Source organism: Xylocopa sonorina, chromosome 12 (genome assembly GCF_050948175.1).
Source record: "Xylocopa sonorina isolate GNS202 chromosome 12, iyXylSono1_principal, whole genome shotgun sequence".
NCBI lineage: Eukaryota > Metazoa > Arthropoda > Insecta > Hymenoptera > Apidae > Xylocopa > Xylocopa sonorina.
This window is the reverse complement of record NC_135204.1, coordinates 11,036,875-11,061,202: the sequence shown is the minus strand read 5'-3', so window position 1 is coordinate 11,061,202 and position 24,328 is coordinate 11,036,875. Positions and strand designations below refer to the sequence as shown.

General features: G+C 44.2%; 6 protein-coding genes across 8 annotated transcripts; 3 read left to right on the top strand and 3 right to left on the bottom strand.

Moving 5' to 3' along the window:
• Positions 1-889: 889 nt before the first annotated feature.
• LOC143429654 (glucose dehydrogenase [FAD, quinone]) lies at positions 890-3,211 on the top strand. Its single transcript, XM_076905330.1, is given in 5 exon segments — positions 890-1,482; positions 1,679-2,067; positions 2,135-2,445; positions 2,448-2,786; positions 2,855-3,211. Coding segments are annotated over 5 exon segments (1,989 nt in total).
• Positions 3,212-3,425: 214 nt separating this feature from the next.
• On the bottom strand, positions 3,426-6,081 carry LOC143429700 (uncharacterized). Of its 2 annotated transcripts, none has more exons than XM_076905428.1 (7): positions 5,922-6,081; positions 4,647-4,775; positions 4,284-4,553; positions 3,962-4,222; positions 3,783-3,878; positions 3,633-3,704; positions 3,426-3,526 (listed from the first exon to the last, which is right to left on the bottom strand). In XM_076905428.1, exons 1-7 carry the CDS (start codon positions 6,022-6,024, stop codon positions 3,441-3,443), a joined length of 1,017 nt encoding a protein of 338 aa, XP_076761543.1. In that variant the 5' UTR covers positions 6,025-6,081; the 3' UTR covers positions 3,426-3,440. The 2 variants fall into 2 exon arrangements, with proteins under 2 accessions (XP_076761543.1, XP_076761542.1); XM_076905427.1 differs by lacking the exon at positions 5,922-6,081 and adding an exon at positions 4,948-5,148.
• Positions 6,082-6,927: 846 nt separating this feature from the next.
• LOC143429653 (uncharacterized) lies at positions 6,928-8,476 on the bottom strand. Its single transcript, XM_076905329.1, has 7 exons — positions 8,401-8,476; positions 8,156-8,317; positions 7,963-8,097; positions 7,714-7,851; positions 7,378-7,650; positions 7,183-7,326; positions 6,928-7,037 (listed from the first exon to the last, which is right to left on the bottom strand). The coding sequence occupies exons 1-7, from the start codon at positions 8,474-8,476 to the stop codon at positions 6,928-6,930; spliced, it is 1,038 nt and encodes a 345-aa protein (XP_076761444.1).
• A 545-nt stretch (positions 8,477-9,021) lies between these two features.
• Positions 9,022-11,503, top strand: LOC143429878 (uncharacterized). The gene is made up of 5 exons (XM_076905708.1): positions 9,022-9,165; positions 9,236-9,364; positions 9,427-9,570; positions 9,646-9,762; positions 11,380-11,503. The coding sequence occupies exons 1-5, from the start codon at positions 9,105-9,107 to the stop codon at positions 11,394-11,396; spliced, it is 468 nt and encodes a 155-aa protein (XP_076761823.1). The 5' UTR covers positions 9,022-9,104; the 3' UTR covers positions 11,397-11,503.
• Mrpl51 (mitochondrial ribosomal protein L51) lies at positions 11,380-11,920 on the top strand. The gene has a single exon (XM_076905707.1). The coding sequence runs from the start codon at positions 11,381-11,383 to the stop codon at positions 11,864-11,866; it is 486 nt and encodes a 161-aa protein (XP_076761822.1). The 5' UTR covers position 11,380; the 3' UTR covers positions 11,867-11,920.
• A 963-nt stretch (positions 11,921-12,883) lies between these two features.
• On the bottom strand, positions 12,884-16,556 carry LOC143429712 (dipeptidyl peptidase 9). 2 transcript variants are annotated; one of them, XM_076905444.1, is made up of 10 exons: positions 16,042-16,556; positions 15,808-15,942; positions 15,580-15,742; positions 15,238-15,479; positions 14,852-15,163; positions 14,485-14,771; positions 14,078-14,406; positions 13,754-14,005; positions 13,326-13,598; positions 12,884-13,240 (listed from the first exon to the last, which is right to left on the bottom strand). In XM_076905444.1, the coding sequence occupies exons 1-10, from the start codon at positions 16,209-16,211 to the stop codon at positions 12,893-12,895; spliced, it is 2,511 nt and encodes an 836-aa protein (XP_076761559.1). In that variant the 5' UTR covers positions 16,212-16,556; the 3' UTR covers positions 12,884-12,892. The 2 variants fall into 2 exon arrangements, with proteins under 2 accessions (XP_076761559.1, XP_076761558.1); XM_076905443.1 differs by having other exon boundaries at positions 14,078-14,771; positions 16,042-16,295; positions 16,385-16,556.
• Positions 16,557-24,328: the final 7,772 nt, after the last annotated feature.

The following is a 24,328-nucleotide window of genomic DNA, read 5'->3' as shown; positions in this document are numbered from 1 at the left end:
CCGTACTGTCGTGGTCGACACGGAAGGAAACCAGTCCAAGTAAATGATCCACTTGATGCGCGTGGATCGGATTCTATTCTTCTTTATCGCGTGAGGTAATATCGCCAAGTATTATATATTACGCGAATGGTTTCAACGGGTTCCGAAGAGATAGCGCTGCGGGCAAAAATGAAAGTTTTCTATGATAATGAATTATTACATAGATTCCTTGGTTAATTCTACGTAAGGTTACGCGTGCAATATCGGACAAGGTGTACGTACGATGCGTAACGCGCGGATGGAACAGTTTTCAGTGGTTGGCCTAACGGGAAACAGCGATGAGATTCCGGCTTTTTCAAACGATAGAAAGGAAGAAAAAGAGCCGCGAGGCTGGAGGTTATTTCGAACGTCGACGATAAACGTTTTGCGATTAATCACCGTCTCCGACCGTCTCTGATGATGTCACCTTCGAGATAATATTTAATATTCACCGGTAGAAATAGTCCGACGGCCTCGATGTGCCGCGCCACATCAATTTAATATGCGCTTACCTTGAAATTGACTAGGTTTATTCTAAAAAAAAGGTTTGTTTTAAATAAACATAGGTAGTCGGCGATCGTCTGCGATTGATTACTCGGCGAGCCGGTAGGTCGGGAAATAGGTATTTGCATAATTTTTTTATTAAGAAGTAATCAAGGTCATTAGCAGCGGACGATACGCGTAGATTCGATTCGCGTCACCGGTGGTTGCCTTGACCGTACGAAAACGATTCCCAAGGATCGGAGATGGCTCGCGTGGTGGTAGATCGAGGCCGGCGTCGATCGTGTCAAATGATTCGCGTCCGTTTCGACGCGTGGTATTGGCGATAGTCGGCGAGGATGGATAGACGACGATCCGGTCCTCCGCCGCGATGTTACAACACCGGGCTTTAATCGCGTTGCTGTTCTTATCGTTTTACGTGCGAGCCGCGATCATACCCGATGGTATTTTCGAGGCTCTACGGGAATTGTTTGGCAGAGTTTCGCGACCGTTCGACCAGCCGATCCCCGATGAGACGTATCCCGAGCGGAAAGAGTACGATTTCGTGGTGATCGGGGCTGGTTCCGGTGGCTCCGTATTGGCGAATCGTTTAACCGAGAACCCGAATTGGAACGTGTTGCTACTGGAGGAGGGTAAAGATGAAATTTTCCTGACGGACATACCGTTGCTGGCCCCGATTCTGCACATCACGGACTACGTGCGACTGCACAGAAGCGAGCCGAGGGCCGAAAATGTCGACGGCACCGGTGGTTACTGTCTGTCGATGAACGAGGCCCGTTGCAACTTGGCCACGGGTAAGGCGGTCGGTGGCACCTCGGTGGTCAATTTTATGATATACTCGAGGGGATCGCCGTCCGATTACGACGATTGGGCCGAACAGGGTAATCCAGGATGGAGCTATCGGGACGTGTTACCGTACTTTATCAAGTCGGAAAATTGCAAACTCCCACAACGAGAGAACAGGTATATACTTTTTTAGACGGGCGCGGTTCGAAAGCGCGCGCATCTTTCACGCGATTGTTTGTTTGCCCAACGCTTGCCAACAGTTTGCTAATCGACGCACATTCGCGTCGATTAGATAGATGCGATTTCACCGTAGCTCGCGTAACGAAACGAAACGAAACGAAACGAAACGAAACGAAACGAATGTGCTCGTCAGATTTCATGGTCAGCGAGGATACCTCGACGTGACGACTTGCCCGTACGCGTCACCCCTCAGGGAATGCTTTTTGGAGGCTGGCCTGGAGCTTGGATACGAGCTGATCGATTACAATAGCGACAAAGTAATCGGGTTCTCGACGGCCCAGGTCCATCTGCGGAACGGTCGCCGAGTGAGCGCCAACAAGGCGTTCTTAAAGCCTATACGCGACAGACCGAACTTGCATCTATCCAGGCTGTCCAAGGTGACGAGAATCGTGATCGATGATACGACGACGACGACGACGGCGGCGGCAGCGGGGGCTCGGAAAAGAGCGATAGGCGTTCAGTTCGTTAAGAACGGCAAGAGACTGTTCGCCTCGGCGACCAGGGAGATCATTGTTTCGGCAGGTCTGAATCGAATCGAATCGAATCGAAAGAGATCGTTTCGTATTATATATCGTGTATCGCTCAACAGGTACTCTAAACTCGCCGCAATTGTTGATGCTGTCCGGAATAGGGCCGAGAGATGATCTCGAGTCGTTGAATATCGAGGTGATCGAGGATCTTCCGGTCGGGTACAATCTTCAGGATCACGTGAGCATGTCAGCGTTGACGTTTCTCGTGAACGAGAGCGTGACCATAGTCGAACCTCGGCTCGCGTCGAATTTAGCGAATACCGTGGACTATTTCGTGAAAGGGACCGGCCCGTTAACCGTGCCCGGTGGTGCCGAGGCTTTGGCGTTCATCGATACGAGGGAATCGGAGGAGAATAACGGCGGTGGTAAGCAGATAAAATCCTTACGTACAGTACCGCGTTCGTCGTAACGCGCAGGTATTTTTCAGATCGTTCGGCCGACATCGAGCTGGTTTTAGGTATAAGCTCGCTGACAGGAGACATATCGGGCAGCTACAGAGGGCTCCTCGGTCTGACCGATGAATTTTACAAACAAGTTTTCACCGGTTACGAGGGGTTCGACGCGTTCTCCATCGTCCCGGTACTGTTACGGCCGAAGAGCAGGGGCAGGGTAGCGTTGAAAACCTCCGATCCGTTTCACCGGCCAATCATCGACATAAATTACTACGACCACGAGGACGATCTCGAAACCATGGTTCGAGGCATCAAAAAGGTTGTCGCGCGGATGGTCGTTGGATAGATGGATAGCTGGATGGATTAACGTTTCGATCGTTTCCCCAGGCTGTACGAGTATCGTCGACGAGAGCGTTCAAACGTTTCAACGCGACGTTACTACCGGTCGCGTTTCCAGGATGCGAGCGTCTCGCGTTCGGTACCGATCCGTATTGGGGTTGCGTTGCTCGGCACGTGAGCACGACCCTGGGTCACTTTGTGGGCACCTGCAAGATGGCACCGAGGAAGAACTCGGGCGTGGTCGACCACAGGTTACGAGTCCACGGGATCGACGGTCTCAGAGTCGTGGATGCCAGCGTAATCCCGACGACGATAGCAGGGCACACGAACGCGCCTGTTTACATGATCGCCGAGAAGGCTGCGGATATGATCAAACAAGACTGGAGACTGCTCGATATTACTTGACTCTTAACGTATCAGTTTTACCGATTCACGGAATTCAAATAGTTTCATCTCTCTTAAATAATCATCTTTTTCATCATCATCATTTTCATCATCATTTTTCATCATCTACACGAATGTCCTTTTATCTCTCTATATAACGTAACGTTCGCTGACACGTAATTAAACGAGTACCTAGTCCACGGTCCATTATCACAATCGAACGATTCTTTTTTAACCGCAACAATGTAATTCAAAGCATCGAGTAACTCGCGAACGATACAAACGTTGTAACTAGAAAAATTGTTCGCCAATAATTGCTCGTACCTTTTGTAGCGCCTGAAAAAAAGAAAGGATAAATACGTATCGCTGGTAAGAAAAGAAGCGAGAAACGAAACGAAACGAAACGAAACGAAACGAAACGAAAGGAAGCGAAGACGGTTACCGTTCTGGCTGTATCGAACGCAGTCGTGCAACTCCTGGGAGAATATGTAATCCTTGGCGCAAACGCAGATACCTGAATAGAATCGGTTTGATTATTCGTCGATCGAGCGTCGAAAGAACGAGAAGAGAGATAATTCGAAGGATATTATACCGCTGACGCAGTTGACGTTTATGAACCTGGTGAAATTTGAATTTCTGTACGTCTCCGTGATGCAATCCATGTCTTTCCTGCATATGTCGTAGAGCTCTGGAATGATAAAAATCGTACAAGCAAATACGTACGTTAAGAGGGTAGGTAGATAGGTAGGAAGACTATGTTCGTCTACTCACTGATATCTCTTACGCATAAGGTGCCGTGTCGATGAAAATTCTCGATGCAGCTGCATTTGCCGTTATAACCGCACCAGCTGTTCTCCACGTAGATTTGGCATTGAGCGTCCTCCTCGCAGGAATCTCCGACGGAATTAGCCAGTCTCAAGCACCGTTTGCCGTCGCTGGACAGCACGTGATCCACTTTGCACTTGCAAACATCAGAGCAGACCGAATTAGGTGCGACGCATTCGTAATCGTCCGAACAGACGTCGCCCAACTCTGGACCGAAGCAGAAAAATTGATTAGCGAACGAACGCTCTCCGGGACGCGGTTGTTTTACCTGCGCTCCGTACGCAACCGTCGTTATTAGGATTCGGATGATACTTCAAGGTACACGTGCAATATCCGGTCACGCAGTAGCTATGGTTGATGTAACAGTTCCGATGCGTCTGGCAGATCTGTCCTAAACCGATCGACTCGTAACACCTTCCCTCGACGTAGTGCGAGCCCACCGTGCATTGGCAGAAATTGTTTCGACACTCTGAATAAGGGGCGAAGGTCACGTGACACTGGATGTCCGCTTTGCAAGGATCCCCGATCGCGTTCGCGACTGCGAACAAAGGTGAAACGGTCCAGGAAACGGAACGGAACGGAACGGAACGGAAATCGTGAGAAAGGGACACCGTGATACATATACGTTTACCTCTCAAGCATTCCACGTGCGTGCGATTCTTGTAAACGACGTAACGATCTTTGCACAAACAGGCTTCCTGGTTCCAGCAGTACGCATTTGGTACACAGTCGTCGTCGTACTGACACTTTGCCAGTGTCTCTGAAAATAGGATAAACGTTACATTGCCGGATTGCGGAATCGCTCGGAACGCCAGTTACCGAACGGACCCCGGGCTCGTTACCGTGAAATCGGATACCGATATCGCGTACTGTTCCAAATACGTTCGGGGGCACGCGCGTATGCATGTATCATCTATTATGTGTGTACATACGAGGAGGCAGTGTTCGGTCGCTGCATCGCGGCGATGATTGCTCGTCGACGTACGAAATGTAGACGCAGACGGTGACAGGCACGAGGACGAGGAGCCTCGAAAACCCGACCACCGCCCTGTTCGCCGTCATCCTCGTACCGCCTCTGGACCCTCTTCCCCTCGGCGTCGTTTCATCAGAATCTTTCCTCCTACGCGTCACGCGTTACGCGTTACGCAACCTCCGATTTTTATGATATTACTACCTGATCATCGTCGCAGGTGGACGGGAAACACGGTTTCCCGAAAACTGTTCGTTGCCATTGTTACCGTTTCGTATCTATCGATTTCGCGACGAATTGGGTTAAACCGGGTCACCGTTTCGTACCGCCGACTCTGACAAGAACTCACCGTAATAAACACCGTACCGATTAGGATTAATCGTTATGCGCCGATATACGATTATATAACTTGTATCTTCTCTACCGATAACAGACTTTACGTTCTGTTCCTCTTTCGATAGTTTACTCCTATTGCGCAACGAAACGATACTGTACGCGGCGGCGTGCATAAACGCAAACGCATCGCGTTAGTCATCGCGTGGAGTTCCGCGCAACGTTAGTTTTCAATTTCGTTTCGCGGACGATTTTCAGAAAATGTTGTTCTCTAATTCAGCGCGGTTCCAACCCGTCGTTCGGCCAACTGTGAGAACCACCGGCGTAGTTCCGGTCTCACCGTGAAACCGAGGCGAACGAATCGCTCCCCCCTCACCGTCGCCGTTCGTTCGAGATCTTATCGGCAAAGAAGAACGACGAGTTAACAAAATCTATTTCCTTTATTCGGATTTCTTTCGTACGACTTTGTAACGAACCCCGATAACTTCGTAACTTATACTTTATTATTATATTATTCGTTAATTTCAATTGAAGTTCGAACGGAAGTTCGCGTCACGTATCTCGAATGAACTGTAACGAAGAAATTCGTAGTTATACACTCACGTCTGAGGAGCAGATGTTGGTGCTCTCCGTGCGCGACGACGACTGCACCGAGCGCGACCAGCCAGAGGCCGATCGACAGCGCGAGACCTCCCAAGCCCGCCATCTTCCTCCTCTGACACGAATTTGTTACCTTTTCGCACGCGTTCCTCCTTTATTCTTTTCTATCTCTACCAACGAAACTCATTAACAACAATCGGCTGACAACCCTCGAGTACCGTTAGAGCTATCGATCTAATTGTAGACGATCGGCTCTCGCCTACGCGGATACCTTTATCTAATCGTAACGCTTTCGAGATAAGTCACGAGTCGTGAATAGCCCACCGAACGAATCATTTCCTCTTGTTTAATCGTCTGAAATTTGAAACCGTCGCGCGCGCTTATTACTCTGCTCCTCTACCTTATTCTAGGTGGACTGCTTACTTGGACCTCTTCTACCGGACCAGCGAAGAAGGAACGTACATTTTGCTCACCGTGACGCGTACTTTATTTAAAAAAATTACAACGATAAAAAACGATGATGATGATGATGATGATGATGATGATGATGATGATGATGATGATGATGATGATGATAATAATAATAATAATAATAATAATAATAATAATAATAATAATAATAATAAAGAACAACAAGAACAATATAGTGCTCGCGCATCCGAGCGTAGATAAAGCGGAGAAAAGGAAAGGTACTGTACGTTTGTATAAAAATTTCTGATTCAACTAAAATGAAATCTCTAGATATTCAGCGCAAATGGATCACCGCGGTGAAAAAGTAACGTTCTTGTTGAAGAAAATAAAAGAAATGAGATTCTCTAATGGATCAAACGATAATTGTCGCTATCTTATCTTTCACTTGTTGGGAAACGAAAAGAATCCAGTTCTTTGGTATCCGAGTGAGTTTGTCGAGGCACTGTAGAAGCAAACGGTCGCGAATACAAGTGGTCGTCGTAGCGCGCTTCGAGCTTCGAGCATCGAGCGTTAATTGCATGCACGTCGGAGGAAGTCTTTAAACGGTTCGCTGCACCGGGCGTATTTCTCTCTTCTGGTTCCGCTCGACCCTGTTGTAATTTAGATACTGTTTCCGTGGATACTGTCTTCGTGGTTTCTTAGTTACGCCTGGCGAGTACGAGACTTATCGTTGTCGTCAGAAAAATTCGCGGAATCGATACGAAGGAACGCGAGCCTAGAACATATAATAATAATGATAATAATAATAATAATAAAAGTGAGCAAAGAAACAAGAGAAAATCGGTAAACTTGCCCTCGTTTACGCATCTATCTTGCTCTCTTTGGTAAGTTTCGGCGCATACGCACACGTTTCCCACGCAACGTAACGCTTTCTTTGTGTCATTTCCGTTTTCCCGTTGATAACATTCGTAGGTGTTTCCACAATTTTCACCGAGTCCTGTAAACAGGATTATTAGTTAAAATTCCTCAAAAACGAATCGACACGTACCTCTGTCGATGAAACACTGGCCGATCTCTGGTTCGAAATGATAGTTGGCTCGACAGTTGCACCGTCCATCGATGCACAACGCGTTCGCAAACGTTTCAGAGCATTGAACATCCTCCGCGCAGCTGTCCAGAATCGCTTGTGCGACCGATAAACATCTATCCCGATCGTAGCTGATTTCGGTCGCCTCTGGGCAATTGCAAACACGACTGTCGGTGCAGACAGCGCCATTCACGTGAGCGCATTCCTCCGTTTGATTACACGGTTTCCCAAATACTGTGGAAACTTCAGGTGGTTACCTTACGATGGAATGATCGAAAACTGTTCTACGTGTCTTACCGATCGTCTTGTAACAAGCGTTTCTCGCGTAGTGATATCCGGATACGCAGTTACATTGTCCATTTCGGCAGGTGGTGTTCGATAGAAAGGCTAAGCATTGCGTGTCCTCGGCGCATGGGAAATCCAATGATTCGGCCTCTTAACACGAATACACGGAATAGCGACGGTAGTTGAGAACCAATGTCGAAGGATAATAACAACAACCGCGGTCAACTGTAACGTCTTATATCTAAACAAGCTAGTTCTTACTTTTAAGGCAAACTTTCCTATTGCTCGACAAAATGTAATCCCTTTGGCAATCGCACTGACTGATCGTCGTGTTGCAAATGGAATTCTTGTACTTACAATCCTGATTTACCTTGCAAATTCGCGGAACCGGCGTCTCTAAAATGATAATTATAGTTAATTATAGTGCGAATTAGTGAAAAGATTTGGGTATTACCGGTGCTCCTATTACTATCGTGCGGAACGAGATCAATGATGGAACAGTTTTTAATTTGATCGGCGTGCTTGCACGCGCAGTATCCGTTCCTGCAGGACGTGTCCTTCAACGAATTCGAAAGACCGACGCAGTCGTTGTTCGTTTGACAAGGTATCGATGGGTCTGTGTACGTAAATAAAATTGACCAGATCGAGCAGAATCGTTGGAAAGTTATAGTAGTAGAAATACGTAAATCGATATCTCACCGAATTGCTCGGTGATCGCTCGGCCAAGTAGAAGAAAGGTATAGGCGAGCAGCGGGAAAAGGCAACGTTTCTCCATCTTCGAGAGAGAATTAGATATTTCATTAGCTCCTCGGCTCACTTCCTTAGGTTCACGATCGAGGATCGATGGTAGACGACTGGGTAGGCGAACGCGAATCCGGACTCGCGAGTTCCAGTTAACCGTATTCTCCCACCATCCCGATTTTATTCCCGTACTCCCGTGCGTACTCTCTGGCCATTAAACGAGGATCGCGAATACGATTTACAAATTTTACCGATCGCGCCTCGATCGAACGATCCTGGCAATCTTCCATTTTTTAGTCGCTTCACGTACGTCGGACGTATCGTAGATAAGTGGGAAGAGATAACGATTATCACGGCAGGGCGTGAATCGCGGACGTTTCTAGCAATCGAACTTGAACCGTCGTAGAAAAATGTACGAGCAGATTTTCAGCTTGGTTCTCTTATTCGCGGCTTTATCATCGCCACTCTGTTTAGGACGTGAGTACTAAGTTGAGGACAACTGTTGCGATAACACCAGACCATTTATTTACATTTACATCATTATGTAAATCGTATTCGATCGTATCCTTTCAGAGAGCACCCGAGAATATGGAACTGCAAAGATCGGCGAGAGATGCGAGAGAGATCGAAATTGCATTCGAAACGCATATTGTCGGACACAAATGACCTGTTTATGCGATCCGTATTACTCTCCTACTCCTGACAATTCGATGTGCATCGCTAGTGAGTACGAGTAGATAATATTACTATTCCATTACTATTCCTATCGTTATATTAATACGCGTACGTATAGGTGCCGGGCTGGGTTGTACAACCGATGCCACCTGCGATTCGATGAGAAACGCTATTTGTAGACAGGGGGTGTGCGCCTGCAAAGATTCTTACATTTTGGACATTAGCAATTCCTCCAATTGTATAAATAGTAAGTGATGTACCGAACGATCGCGTAGTACGATGTCTATGGGTGAATCCTGTCCGTTTCAGGGCCATCGGCAGTGGATGATCGTTGTCAAAGGAACGACGAGTGCCAGGATGCGCTCGATCGTGCCATGTGCATCAACGGACGCTGTAAATGCATCTCCTCTCATCATTTTGTCAATCAAACTGGGAAATGCGTTCCATCGCGGGGTACGAATATAATAACAAATGCTGTAAGCGTAAAAAGTTTAAATAGCGGGTAAGTTAACGAGTTCGCTTTTTCAGTTCTATACGACATGTGTACGAAGGATTACGAGTGTCTAAGCCCCGGCGATGGAAGTGCCCGTGAATGTAGAAACGGTGAATGCGTTTGCAAGGAAGGCGAACCGGCTTGTAACAAAGGTTAATTGCAATTAATTCGTGTCCCGCGATAGTATTCGACGAACAACAATATCTTTTTTCCACTGAAGATTAGTATCTTCTTTCAGGCTCGACGCTGACCGCTGCTGTTATTTTCCTGATGATACCTCTGCATCTATTCTTCTAATACTTCGTTCGAATAATCCCTTCAATTAAATAGTCGTATACGTGCAGTGGGAATGAACGACAAGATAACTTTGTCACTTTGAACACACGCATCTCTACGTCCGCACTCGTCGATGGTACCGATGGCACGTTCCGCCGCTGCGCCACCATAGTAACACTAGCATTATACTATATCATTTAGAAATAATATAAATACGTATGATCATCGCAGTGCTCTTACCGTGACAAACTTCTGTTCTCGGGATCTCTATATTTCGATACTTTTATTCGAATTTGTTTTACATTTCCCACTTTAGAGCTAATAAGAAAGAGTGAGACGAATGACACCTACCCTACTCTGGAATTCCTGGCGCCATCTCCGCGAAAAGTGCTCAAACTGCTCGCACACGATTATCGACAGCGAGGTGAACTAGCGCCATCTCCGCGAAGAAGCGCTGAAACTAATCGGGCATTAGTTTCGCTACTTTCCGCGAAGATGGCGCCACCGATTTTAAACTGGACCCGTTATACGAGGAATTACAATAAGACTAATAAGATATCAAATAAATTACCTTTGTGTAAACCTAAACCTAGGTTTACGTAAAAAATATAACAATTCACCTAAAAATAATGAATACCGATACAAAGTTAATATTAATATTAATATTAATATTGTCTTCCTGACTTCGTTTCCGCTTCTCTTTCTCATCTTAATTACAGAGTTTTAGAGTTACTTATTAAATTATATCTCCCGCTTTCGAGGTAAGAGAGAGAGAGAGAGAGAGAGAGAGAGTAGTTCCTCGCGGTCGATAATTGTGTGCGAGCAGTTTGAGCACTTTTCACAGATGGAGATGGCGCCAGAGATGGTTTTCTTTCCTATATCTTTCTCTCTAAGGCGGGAGGATATAATTTATCTAACTCCTTCCGAGTCAACGAGTATTAAGGAATTTCTTTATTTGTGACGCATTTAAAAATACGTGCAGTCCTGGTGATACCCGTGTGCGCTGGTGCTTTTCTAAATGTCATGTGATTCGCTGCGTTGCTCGGTTCGAATATGATAACGGAAATTAAAAGGACCCTCTAATACCACGAGACGATTCTAACTTTCGTTTTTGCTTTTCAATGTTTACCGCGGAGAAATTGATTTAATTTTTAAATTTTCGATAAAATTTCATTTCGAAGGCGCATATAATATAGTTGACGAGTATTTTCAACGATGCGATGGTTAAGGTTGGTAAACGGAAGCGCGTTTAAGGTTAAGGAAGCTAAACTACAATTTACACACCTCTGTTCCGCACGGACGAGTTTAATGCTACGTATGCACTTGGAGCGGCAATAACGTAATAATATCTCGTGTGCCAATTCGTGTAATACAAAACAGGTAAATTCCACGTAAGAACGAAAATGGTATATTCGAATAGTTACGTATGGGTTTGCGCATTGTATACAAAGTGCACGAAATAAGGTTATGTTAATTGTTCGAAAAATATTTAGAATGGCTTGGTTTCTGAATACACTGCGCACAACGGTGAACGTTTGGATACCGCAAGTAACGCCTGTCAGATTTCGCTATCACGCGGACAAGGTGGCAAAGGGTCCGCTTGTAAGACGTTTCGGCTACGAGGATCCCATAGACATGAGAGGACTGTTACCACGAAATAGCGAGAAAATGTTACCCATGCCGATCTACAGGCCAAAGGACTTTTGGTCGCAGAAGAGAGCTTTGTTCGGTCAAAATGATTACATCGATATCTTGGGCTCCGGCAACCTTCATCCTACCAAGATTTTATACAACGTGCCGTCATGGTTAAGAGGCGTAAAAGGGAACGAGTATCAAGTGTTGCTAAGAAAGCAGAAAATGTGGCATAGAGGTGTATTTCCTATAGCGAGGCCAACCAAGTGGAAAGAGTTAAAAAAGAGGATAAAATATTTGTACAAATACTTAAACAGAAAAACTAGAACCTTCGCCAGCAGGCAATAATGTTAATACAGCTGTATCGAGAAAATATAATTGCGCGTAGCAATAATTATGAAATATTCCATCTTTATTTGTACAATATTAAAATCCTTGGATATAATGATGATATATCTATATGTATATACATATACATATACATATATATAATAACAGTTGACGCTGTAACAAAATATAAAATAACAAATTTATTTATTGACAAATAATCATTAGTCGGATACTAGATTAATCTGCAGTCGTGGAACAATGCGAATACTTGTCCTTTTCCACGTAGTAAATACTTGCTACACGTCGATGCGTATTGTAAAAATTCGGATGATTGCCCGTTCTTCTATTTACACACGGTCAAAAGCATAATAAAGTGGCCATACGTAGACAGCTATGATGGATGTAATGGATACATTTCTGTTGTAAGTACGAGATTGAAATAAGATTCCAAAAGGATTGATACAAGTCGGATGATCCTTATATGTACAAAGAAATTGCGAGTATTGTCCATTTTATCTTAAAAAAGTAACAGTAAATCTTAGAATTACGAAACCGTGCAACGACTCGTTTGAAGAGGTCGCAAATTACAAGTTCAGCAATTGTGTATAAGTGAGTTTCGCGATGGCCGCATGTCCGAATATGCTGTCGATGCTACAGATGAATATGCTATACGTATCTATTTATCATAAAATAAATACTCGTTTGAACGGAGGAAAAGTGCGCGCTGTTCCCCTCGTGTACGCGCTGAATTTTCGATTGCTTTTTATTGCAACTTTCTCAGTAAAGTTACTAATAATACTGTTCGAGTAAAGGCTTTGGATATATTTTATCATTTCTCGTATAGAAAACATAAAATTTGCGTTAGGCAAAACCATCGCGAACACAACATGAAGAATAATTTTCAATTTGTTTAATTTATGTACATAAACGTAATGGCAGTCAATTAAATTGTTAAAATGGTTCAACCAGCTTCATTCATAGCTGCAACTATATATATATACACATATATGTATATAGTTGAAGGAGTAGAGAGGAGCAATAAACTTATAAATGATTCTGTAAGAACGACAGTAGCGTAGTTTCGTAATGTTTACTAGCATCCAGGCTTCTGAGGCTATGTCTTTCGTTAGGGTAGACCTGCAGCTGATACGGTTTCCCAGATTTTACAAGAGCATTGATCAATTGACTCGTGTGAAAAAAGTGTACATTTTCATCTATAAGCCCATGAATGATCAATAATCGATTCTCTTCGTCGGGAAACTTATCAACGTATGTTAAAATCGATCCAGACATGTATCCATGAGGATTATTTTGTGGTAAATCCATGTAACGTTCGGTATACCCAGTGTCGTAAAAATTCCAGGAAGTAACCGGTGCGCCGGCGATGGCCAACTGAAAATTGTACGTTTCGGTTGCGTAAAGGGGAAAATAAAAATTGTCCACTCCGTGAACGTGAAATTCTCCAAAGTAAAACTACCTTAAATATCTCTTGGTATTGTATTAGGCCCATAAGACTTAAATATCCTCCGTAAGACCAACCGTGAATTGCCACGCGATTCAAGTCGATGTAACCAGTAGTCTCCGCTAACGATTTCAATACTAGAACCTGATCGTCTAACTCGATGGTTCCCATTTTATGTTGCAAATGACTTTCGAATACCAACCCTCTATGGTGTGAACCACGAGAATCGATTAATACAACGCAGTAGCCCTGAGCGGCCAACATGTGCATTCTTAAATGCCTCATCCCCTGGAACGTAGAAACGTGGATTATGTTAAACCGGACAGGACTCTGCCCCCCCCCCCCCCCCTCCCCCCCCCTCCCCGCTGTATTATGTTCGTCTGGTAATTATACGCGATTATACGGTGGGCATACGATTTTAAACAGGATGCTCGGATGCTCACTTTGAACGTGTTCGACACCAATTGCACTTCGGGGCCACCGTAGACGTTTAATATCGTTGGATATTTTACACCAGTTTGAAAGCTGTGAGGCTTAAAGATCATTGAGAAAATCGTCTCGCCTGATGGTATTTTATGCGTGTAAATCTCCGGAGCGAACAACTCGGAATCGGGGGCAGATGGTTCTAATAGGTAACCGACAGGTGTCAAGGAAATACTTTCTACCGTCCAATCGGATTGCGATATTTTAAATACCTAAAAAACATTCGGTCGTCAGAAATGATCAGCGAATGATTATCGATTAATCGAATGTTATAAGAATCGTACTTGACACGTGGGTAACGTTTTAATGGAGCTGTAAACGGTCACTAGCATCGTGCATTCTTTATTAAAGTATATACTGTTGTGACTGTAGCCAGGTCTTGTGAGTAACCTTATTTCTAGCGGCCGGCGGAGAGACACAGCGTAAACGTGTTGCTCTAGTGGTCCTTCCCGTAGACCACAAAAATACACGATCGAATTGATTTCGTCTACCCATAACTTTTTACCCAACACCTCCCAGTCTCCTTGGGTCAGAGCGACCTTGGAAGTAACTCGGGGTTGCAAAAAGATGCTGTCCATTTTATCTAGAGGCTCCTCCACTTCGTTGTTCAAACCTAGGGGGAGGGGTAAATCAGTCGGGATAGTGAGAAAGACGCGGGTTGCGATTTTATCTGTTATTTGCAAACATTTACCCGCTACGCTAGACGTGATCAGATAGAGATGTCTAAAGTCGGATTCCTCGCTACCCCAAAGAAACTTAACTTCCGTTGGATCGTCGGATGGTAAAAAGTGAAGGAGGTCGTTAACATTGATCCATATCGAACTTTGTTCCGAGTAGATCACGTGGACGCTAGCCGACGACGGTGTAAAGTGATTTTCCGAATTGTAAACGTTTGGCGGTGGTTCACAAAAATTATCAATCGATAATAAAACTAACTCGAGCCTCTGCTGTTTCCTGTCCAACAGCTGAACCCAAACGCTATATTCGTACAAAACTACATTATAGAAGTGGGCGTTAAATATACGCACGGCAGATGGAAAAGAACATTTCTGACTTACTATTGCGCGTCGGGGGTCCATCCTACTCTCACCATGTATTCCATCCATGAGAACATTATGTGCAGCGGATACTGGAGTTCTAATATCTCGATATCAACGATCTGTAATGCCTCGGTTAATCGAAACTGTACCATCTTCAGGTTGCTTCGCGCGTTCGGTGTGCCAGCCCTCGGAAACCTAAACTCGTCTATCTCTTCGGAATTTGACGTGGACGGGAAACAAAAGATTTTTACATCGCTTTCATCGATCTCTTCGTACACTATTCTATAAATACCATCGTTCGATTTTGGTTGCCACCAGTAGCCGGTATATCTAAACGAAAGTGAATCGCATTATAGGAAACACGTCTCTAGATCAGATGGTAGATGGCTGGGTAGTGAACAAACCTAGTGAATTCTTCTTGCATAACATAAGAAGGAGTTCCCGCGGTGAGGGGATCGTTCGCTAGACTTTTCTCGCCTTTCCTCGCATGCGTTAATCTGACGGAGGAACCCGTAATACTATGAGACAGGTAAAGATCACCGGAGCACGTGTGCGCTATTAACGCGTTGTTCCATGGACAAATTTGTGGAGATAACTTTGCACCAGGCGTCGACATACGAATTTCCGATGGGAAAAGTGGCCCAGCCTAACGTACGTACAAAGCTGTTTACTCTTCTCACCGATTTCAATTAGACGCGAATAGACGAAACGGGCAAGCTACCAGAAATGGTAAAGAAATAAAGTACCATAAATCCTGTATCTATACACTGATATAGACTGCTCGCAGCTGGGAAAACTAACTTTCCGCTATCCAAATGAATCTCGTAACTAGTGATTCCCCACGTAGCTAATCGTTTTCTTTCCCACAACAACTGTTCTTCCCTGGACAATCTTTTAGTGCTCGATACGCTGCAAGCAAATCGATACACGTTAACGCACGATCGGGTCTGCTAAAGGTGGGTCGTATCTATTACGTTTGAAAGTTTGCTTCTATGATCGGTTGCCAGTGAAGACGGTAGCCATTGGCATGATCGGAGTGCGCGATGTCCACGTACAACAATGTAGTCTCCCATCCGTTGCTCGGGCTGCTAAGAAAGTATATTCTGGTCCTGAAAGAGGAGAGGTTGTGTACGTTCGAACTGCGGTACTGCACAACACCTTTTGCGCGCAGAAGAGGTTAGGTGTACTATTCTAGAAACATTCCTTACCGTCCATCTGGTAAAGATCGAAATGTAATAGATCCGGGCACAGAGCCGACCGATACACCGGACAATTTCCTACGTAGATCGCTGACAACACCTCTCAATTCCGACCAACTTCTTCGCGTAACCGTGCTGTCGGATAATGTCCGATCACCTCCTTCGTTGCAGCTTTCCATATTTTCGTCTTGCTACGCTCGTCTCTGATAAATCATTTATCTTACAAGGCAACACTTTTTGAGAGGATCATGTCAACGAATTATCTAAAAGCGGTATCGCATCGTCGTTAATACCACAATATCTGCGATAGCCGCGCGTAAAGCTTATTCATAGGTTATGTCTGTGGACGAACCTCACTTTTTTTCACCTTCGCCCGAAACTCGGCCTCTCCCTACTCTCGACGAACCGTGACATTTATTTTACGAAATTACAAACTTCGTAAATCTCCAACTATTTCGAGTAAAACGGGTGCGAGCAATTGGCTGCCGCTAGCAATTGGCTAGCGTGACAATTGTGTGCCTGTCGACGGTAGCAGCGGTCACGAGTGGAGACCGATTCTAACACTGTTGTCATCAGACCGCCCCGGAGATAACCAATTCAATTTTCTTTTTCCGTTCCTTTTCCTCGTCTGCTTTGCTAACTGCTGCACTTTCACAGAAGATAACCGAACTTAATTAAACTTCCTATCGAACCTAATTAAACGAGGATGGTATGTCTTTCCTCCGGTTTTTTCAATTTCTTTTCCATCGTTCATCCTTTGCTTCGCTTTTCTTACGGGAAAACCATCTCATTTTCGGTATTTTGTCGACAAAACGAACGTACGAATACGACGCGCGGATTCTTCGACGTCATTGATTCTCAACCGAGATGCTCTCTTAACCAGAATGATCATCGTTTCTCATTGGACAAATATCCGACCATGAACTACATAATACGTATGCACGAATGTCATTTCCGGTTTCGCGATTTTTGTTCATGGATTTCTCTTTCGTTGCGTTCCAATTGAATTTTCTTCTATACATATCTACCTGCCAACATTGAAGCTATGTCTCAGCGAACACGTACCTTTCGCTATTTAAATATTAATAACGCCTTCCCTTCCCGGCACGCTCCCGTTTTATTTATTCCCTCCACCTTCTTACTGAATTATTTTTATTTACGTGTCCCAGCTTTTCCTACCCCTCTGCTCGAAACTTTCTTCAAATACGACATAAACATCGAAATACATACGAGTTCACCGTTCTAGTATCAAATTTCCGACCGAACGCGCGCATACATGGCAGGTCGATGACTGAAAAAACTGAAAGGTGAAGAAACTGTCAGGATTCTCTGTTTGCTGGAAATTCGATGGTAGGTTATTTGTTAGATTTTCCATCCTGTTATTGCAACGATTCATTTCTAATCGTCGATTCGTAGAGGAACGGAGAAGGATGTTGGGACACCTGAGGGTACCAACGTGTTTCTTAACGCGCCGTCCGTACAGCAAAGATCTCGCAAGATTCGATTTATTTTCTATCGAAAAGCTCAAGAAGAATTGGTCGGTAAGAGAAAAAGAAAAAACGTAAAGCTTAATTTTTTAACTTTTCCGTCTAATTTGACGTTTCGCACGATCGATTCCCGGCGAAGTAACCGGTGGTAAAGAACGGAAGAGGGCGAGCGGCGGGCATCAAAGATTTAAGCTCCGTCTCTATCTCGAGCCTAGTCCAGCGAAAAACGGGTAAACTATTTATTAGGTCGTCTGAAACGAGTTATCGCGCGAATGTGCATTTCGGATATCGAAACGATGCAACGAAGCGTAGCTATTGTGCTGTACGTGGGCGGGAACGGGGGATGGTTAACCATCCTTATGAATTGCTCCACTTCCCGTATAAGGTAATGTCGTACCGCGAACGCAGCAGGCTACTTACGGCCAGTGGTCCGTTTAAGTAATGCAATTTTATGCCTAGCTACTCGGAGTACCGATAAACCTGGATAAAAATAGCCGGAGTGCGATGGAGTGTGTTACGATCGGTTGTTCGTCGATTCGAATCGTGAAAAAGAATAATTGTCGTAGAAAAGAGCAGCCGCGTTAGTTAACGTGATGGAATCTTTACTTACCTCCATGGTCGAAAGGGAGTAATATTTTCCAGTAGACGGCAGATAAATGAAGAAAAATCATTAGCCAGGATCGTGGGATCGCGTGACCGGGTTTCGTGACGCGGACCAGAAAGGAGAGTAAAGAGAGGAGTGCGTCTAATACGATAGATCCGTTTTCTGGTTGTCTCCGTGCGATACCACCGAGATGGGAAGAATAATTGGGGGAGCGAGGACACACGGACATCGATAGGGTAGAATACCCTATCTTCTTTCTAGAAGGGTGGATGCGTGTAAACGTCCTCTCTCTGCTCCCTCGACTCGCATCTTTAGGGTGAAAATATGCCCGGCTGTCTCCCCGTATCGTTTCGCTCGGTGTTGTTGCGATATTACGCGTACCGAGTGCTACGATATAAAAGGGGACTTATAAACTAACGAAAGAGATCGTCGCACGAGATCCTTGCGACTTCTTTATTAACAATTCCAATTCCATTCGATCGAAAATAATTTGAATCGACCCTGATCTCCGAATAGTGCCGCTTCATCGAATAATGAGTATCCTGCGTTCGGGATGGCCTTTTCCCCAGAGCGGTTGCAATTTACCCGACAGGGGCGTACGTTACGCGTGCCCCTGGGGGGTCCCAATATCGATTTCCTTTCTCCTCGGTTCTCTCTCTCTCTCTCTCTCTCTCTCTTCCTCTGCCTCCGTTCGACCTCTGGAAACCCCTCTCGTCGCGTCGTCCGTTGTTTCCCAACTTCAAACGAACCGTGTTCCTTCGAATTCCCACCGAACAATACGGATGCGAGTTTCCCGAAAATTTACAGCAATCTCTCGAAGATATGCTTTTGCCTACCTTTCAAACGTCCAGAGTTTCACTTTCGATATTCGTTTCGACGGATAAGTGACAACAGTATTGTACATTTCAATTGGCGTATAATTAAATAATCGTATCTAGTGATCAATAATAATAATAATAATAATAATAATAATAATAATAATAATAATAATAATAATAGTAAAAGTAATAATAATAGTAATAATAATATATTAGTATTTAATGATGATGACGAGGACGAAGACGACGACGAAGACGACGACGACGACGACGACGACGACGACGACGACGACGACGACGACGACGACGACGATAAAGTAACAATAAAGATAAATAAATAAATGTATACGTAACAGTGTACAAATAATGTACGGTTGGTAAATAAATGGTTGGTAATGTTTTATTTCACCCTGCCGCTTGTTTCCAGTTTTGCTATCCTCCCGTGGGAGAGGTAACGTCACGATCGGCTGTCGCGACGTTTCATCTTGCTTTCCTCTTCTTCTTTCGAACTGACAGGCTGCCCATCGGGAGGCTGCTAATCTTTCTCTTGAATTTGTAGCCCCCGGATTCTAGGCTGGCCGTGATGTATCGGAAAATTCTAAATTCCTAACGTGACTAGAAGGACTAGAATCGAGAGTCTGTTGGCTCGAACGGCTTTTCGATATTCGACAAGAACGATAATATGGAAACAATAGCGGGAACACAGTTCGCGTGGTAAAATTCGTCGAAAGGTTATTTCAAAGGTTTCCGACGATATCGTTGTTCGAGCAACAATTTCTACAAATACGTTTCTAACTCGACGATACTTGTTTTTTGTCTTTTACACACACAGACATGCATCCGCACGCACACGTATCGTAATACACTCGCGGTATGTACAATGTATTTTTTGTACTCGATTAAAGATACTGAAGCGCTTATATCCCCGATATTCGATAACGACAACGCACATTAGCAGCGAGATACAAGTTCGCATCGTTCGTCTCTGATAAATCTCTGATACAACACTTTTTGGTTGACCGTTTTTCTTTTGCTCTTTCTACAGACCGTCGATTTTAGCTATCGTAATAAAATAAGTCTTGTGTGACGATTGGTCGAAACATTAATCTCTCTCTCTCTCTCTCTCTCTCTCTCTCTCCCCGTAAAAGGTTGATTTCCGTTCAACGCGTAATTACAAAATCTTTGAAACCGTTTCGCTATCACATATGTGTGTATGTAAAACGAGTGTCGTTTCGGAATGTCTCGGTGCCTCTCTGCACGAGAGCGTTGCGCGTTAATTCGATGATTGCGTGGATTATAGCTGGTGTCGATTAGATAGCGATTAGACCGAGTGGATAGAAAATTCGAGTGGTCGAATTAACGGTGCGCATACGCGCTCGGTACGGAGTTGACGTAGGTAAACGTATAACTGGAAGATATCAAACTGGTCGATATTCGCAAAAGATAGGTAGTAGTTTACTCTTTGCCAGCTTTGTACTCTCGATTAGATAAAATCGTTTTCACTAACCGGCTATTAGCCCTCTCGTTCGAATTAGGCCACATCGTTATTGAGCTTTCGATCATCGCGGGAAATTGTCATCCAACTTCTATCGCTACGCGATACGCTCGTTTTTGGAAATTCGTTGCAGAAACGGGATTTAAACACCTTTACGGCATTATTTTCTCTTTATTCCTACGGGTTTTACCACTGTCCATGTTTTCGATGAAAATACGTTTCTCTACCTAAATTCTAAACATTGTCAATTACGTCAGCTGCAACTATATATTATACATGTGTGTGTGTGTGTGTGTGTGCGCGCGCGCGTGTGTATATATATATAAAATCTCTAAAAGTATTATAAATAGTTTCAAATATTAGAGGATATTCTACGGTTCTACGATGTTGCAAGAAAGTTAATCGTACAAAAGTTTACTCAACGGAGATCGAAACGAGTGAGTTTTATTCGCGTTTGCGTGTTCATGAAGCGATTCTCGTTGAAAACGATATCTAATTTTAATTAGGCACATTTAAGATGACTCCATGTACACGCGTCTCGCTAATATTTTGGCTAATATTGGATAATATTTAGCGTGATGGGATTAGAATGTCTTCTAATTTGTTCGACGAGCAACGTACATTACGTGTACCTACTGTATGCCTTCCGATCGATCCTTTTATTCGTCGGTCGAATAAATATACATTGTTTTAGAATTGCATCGTTCTCTCTCTCTCTCTCTCTCTCTCTCTCTCTCTCTCTATTTCTACTGGTTAAACCGTACGAATCCTACATGTACATGTACGCACACGCGCGCACAGCATACATGCATGCATACATACATACATACGTTCGTGGTATAGATACATATGGGGGAAATTGTTAGGTACGCGCGAACAAGCTACTCGTTTCTTCTGTATGCGTATATAAGAAATGAAAAGACAAACAGGGTACGGGAAATATCGGTAAACCAACATTATTCTACGTTTTCGTTCAAACCATTATCGATCGATACCGTCGATACAGAGCGATGCTGTTCGTCTGCGAAAAATTCGAAGTATTTTCTAAAATGTCGACAGATCTGACGGTGCCCGCTAAATCTGTGTAAAAAATAATCATCCCCCTTTATTGTCACTCACCTTCAGCCGCTTGATCCTTCCCCCGGCGTTCTTCTTATTCTCTACTCTTCGATTAGGTGTAGTCATTGCCTCTATTTATTTCGTTACACTACTATTTACCCCTATTAAGATTAATCAAAAAGTCAACTTACGCGCACCTTTCATGCTTTGTTTAACAACGTTACAATGGTCGGGTTGCGGTACCTCTTGTTTTCAAAGGGGTTCCAAGAAACGACCAAGGAACGAGGAGATGATAACCATATTCCTACAACGTGCGCTACTGGCCGCGTTCGTTCGAGTTTCTTCTATTTTTCGAGAGAACTTTCCACGAGAGAGAGAGAGAGAGAGAGAGAGAGAGAGAGAGAGAGAGAGAGAGAGAGGGAGAGGGGGGGGGGGGAGGGGGGGAAGAGAGGACGCACGGTTTTTAAACTATCGAAGCAATAATGGTCGAAAATACGGCCAGCGGCGCAAATAAGGGGCCAATTAACTACCACAAAGGGGTACTAATATTTATTATATGTTTAGGTATGTATATATATACGTACACACGCGAGAGCGATGCATCGAGAAATCGATAATTGCAACGTGGTGCCTTTATTTACGCTACACGTATAATTGCATATTTGTCGACGCGTCGCGGAAGAGAGTACGATTACACGATAGTGTTAGAGGCTGTAGAGCGGAGTGGAGTAGAGTAGAGTAGAGTAGAGTAGAGTAGAGTAGAGTAGAGTAGAGTAGAGCAGAGCAGATCAGAGCGGATCAGAGCAGAGCAGAGCAGAGCAGAGTAGATAGGAGAATGTGGGGTGCAACTGGTATCGGTTACAATCTTTATAATACACACCATTGTGTCGCCTTTTATTTTCATGTGTCTGTCGACTAAAAAGGAAGAATAAAAATAAAATAAAATAAAATGTAAAAGAGAAAGAAGTAAAAGTAGAAGTAGAAGAAGAAGAAGAAGAAAGTTTGTCTAGAGTTACGCAAATTAGGTCCAAGCAGCGTAAATGAAAATACCGTAAAATATCGAGGAAAAGTAAAAGGTAGGGGAGCCTCGTTGAAAATGTAGAGGCTAGGTTTGAAGCTAAGGCAGACCTTGAACGAAGGCAAAGTGTCGCAAGTTCTCTTGGCTTGGTTCGGTCGATTTCGGACAATTCGAATCACTAAAATTGGCTACGATCGGTGGGTTTATACACGTGTAGTGGGTGGATACACATACGTAAGGGTGTAGCACAGTCGATTAAATATCGCAGGGGGTGTTCATGGAAAGAGGTAAGAATAATACATCGTTATCATTAAGCGATATTAGCGTCGGAATAAGAGTGTTTTTAATGTTTTCAACAACAACAGGTACAGTAACCAGTTTACCTGCAGCGAATACGTTGATAATTATTCCCTCGATATATCTCTTTCTTTCTCTTTCACTCGATCCTTTCTCTCCTTCGCATTCGATGAACGTACAGCAAAACTCATTCACACGCGCGTTCGACTATCGTTAATTATCAATCGATCCTCACTTATTACCGTCTGTTCCGTCTTACCCGTTGAAACGGGTAAGTAATTACACACGAGTTTTTTTAACTATTCGGCTGTCTAGGCTAGCTGACTATACTACTACTTGCGTTTCGGTGTTATGGGTCAATCTCTACCGCTTACGAATTACCTCGTGATTATTTCGAATAAACCATTTGCCTACCGTTCTTCACTTCAGATCCGGATAGGAAACTGGAGAACGAAGATGATAATGATGCGGGGTGTGTGTGTGTGTGTGTGTGTGTGTGCGCGCGTGCGTGTGATCAGGATAAAGAATAGGGTGTACAAGTTAAGGCTACTCGATGGACCATGGCGACGGTGGTGATTATAATAGTAACACTTATCGCGTACGGCTAACGATATTCTATCAATTACCTGGAATTGTCACGCGAGATATTCTATGATACATTGCTACGGGTTATACGGTGAGTGTCTTTCGAACGAAGAAAGGCGGCGCCCGTAGAAACGGGACTCGATCTCAACGTATCAAGTTCATTAATTGTCGGTTCAACGTTCACCCCGGTTTGTACTTGCTCGATTCATTGTTGAGATTATAAGTTATATGGTATCGTTACTCGAACGTACGCTTGAAGGATTCGCACGAACCTGAAGCTTGGATCAGAAACTAAGGGAAAAGGACACTTCGCGTCGCGGATGATCCCCCATTGGCAGGCACGATGTAACGAAGAAAGAACAGACCGTGAGACGTGTCGGGTTCGCGAGAACGTTTCACGGTCGGTTCGGTGCTCGTCGGTGATGATTCCACAGTCGATGAAAAACCTAACTTTGGTGAAAGAAAGTAATGTCCAAGTTTCTCTGTTTTAGCGTACGTTCGTTCGGCTTGATCGCCTATATCCTGTCAAATTACACATCACCCCTTACACATATACGCATATTTTTGTACATATATATATATATATATTTTTGTTTGTTTGTTTGTTAATTCACTCGGGTCTGCATGTGTGTAGTACGTACGAATGTATGTGTAACGTGTATATATGTACTGGAAGAACAAGACGCCGAACACATTTGCCGGCTTTAAAAAAGCGCTAGGAAAAACGCACGGGTCCCATTTCGAAAGAGTGCCTCGAAAAACGATTAAGGAAAGGAGACCAGCCGGTAGACGTATTCAGCTGGACTTTTTCAATTTCGAATAGTCGGCTTTTAAATACTCGGTAAGCTCTTCGAACGCGTTACGTTCACCCTCTGCGAGACGACTGCTCGTCCTCGCTTAGTCGAGGATTCAACTACCGAGAACGACGCGGCG

Coding starts and splice junctions, on each gene's coding strand:
- LOC143429700 (XM_076905427.1), bottom strand. CDS start 5,077: ATGACGGCGAACAGGGCGGTGGTCGGGTTTTCGAGGCTCCTCGTCCTC. Junction 4,223..4,283: donor CGGTTGCGTACGGAGCGCAG/GTAAAACAACCG, acceptor GCTTCGGTCCAG/AGTTGGGCGACGTCTGTTCG. Junction 3,705..3,782: donor AAACGTCAACTGCGTCAGCG/GTATAATATCCT, acceptor GATTCTATTCAG/GTATCTGCGTTTGCGCCAAG.
- LOC143429653 (XM_076905329.1), bottom strand. CDS start 8,476: ATGGAGAAACGTTGCCTTTTCCCGCTGCTCGCCTATACCTTTCTTCTA. Junction 7,651..7,713: donor CGCTTGTTACAAGACGATCG/GTAAGACACGTA, acceptor AAGTTTCCACAG/TATTTGGGAAACCGTGTAAT. Junction 7,327..7,377: donor CCAGTGTTTCATCGACAGAG/GTACGTGTCGAT, acceptor TCCTGTTTACAG/GACTCGGTGAAAATTGTGGA.
- LOC143429878 (XM_076905708.1), top strand. CDS start 9,105: ATGACCTGTTTATGCGATCCGTATTACTCTCCTACTCCTGACAATTCG. Junction 9,365..9,426: donor TTCCTCCAATTGTATAAATA/GTAAGTGATGTA, acceptor TGTCCGTTTCAG/GGCCATCGGCAGTGGATGAT. Junction 9,571..9,645: donor GAAATGCGTTCCATCGCGGG/GTACGAATATAA, acceptor TCGCTTTTTCAG/TTCTATACGACATGTGTACG.
- Mrpl51 (XM_076905707.1), top strand. CDS start 11,381: ATGGCTTGGTTTCTGAATACACTGCGCACAACGGTGAACGTTTGGATA.
- LOC143429712 (XM_076905443.1), bottom strand. CDS start 16,211: ATGGAAAGCTGCAACGAAGGAGGTGATCGGACATTATCCGACAGCACG. Junction 14,772..14,851: donor TGGACCCCCGACGCGCAATA/GTAAGTCAGAAA, acceptor GTACGAATATAG/CGTTTGGGTTCAGCTGTTGG. Junction 14,006..14,077: donor AAACGTTACCCACGTGTCAA/GTACGATTCTTA, acceptor AATGTTTTTTAG/GTATTTAAAATATCGCAATC.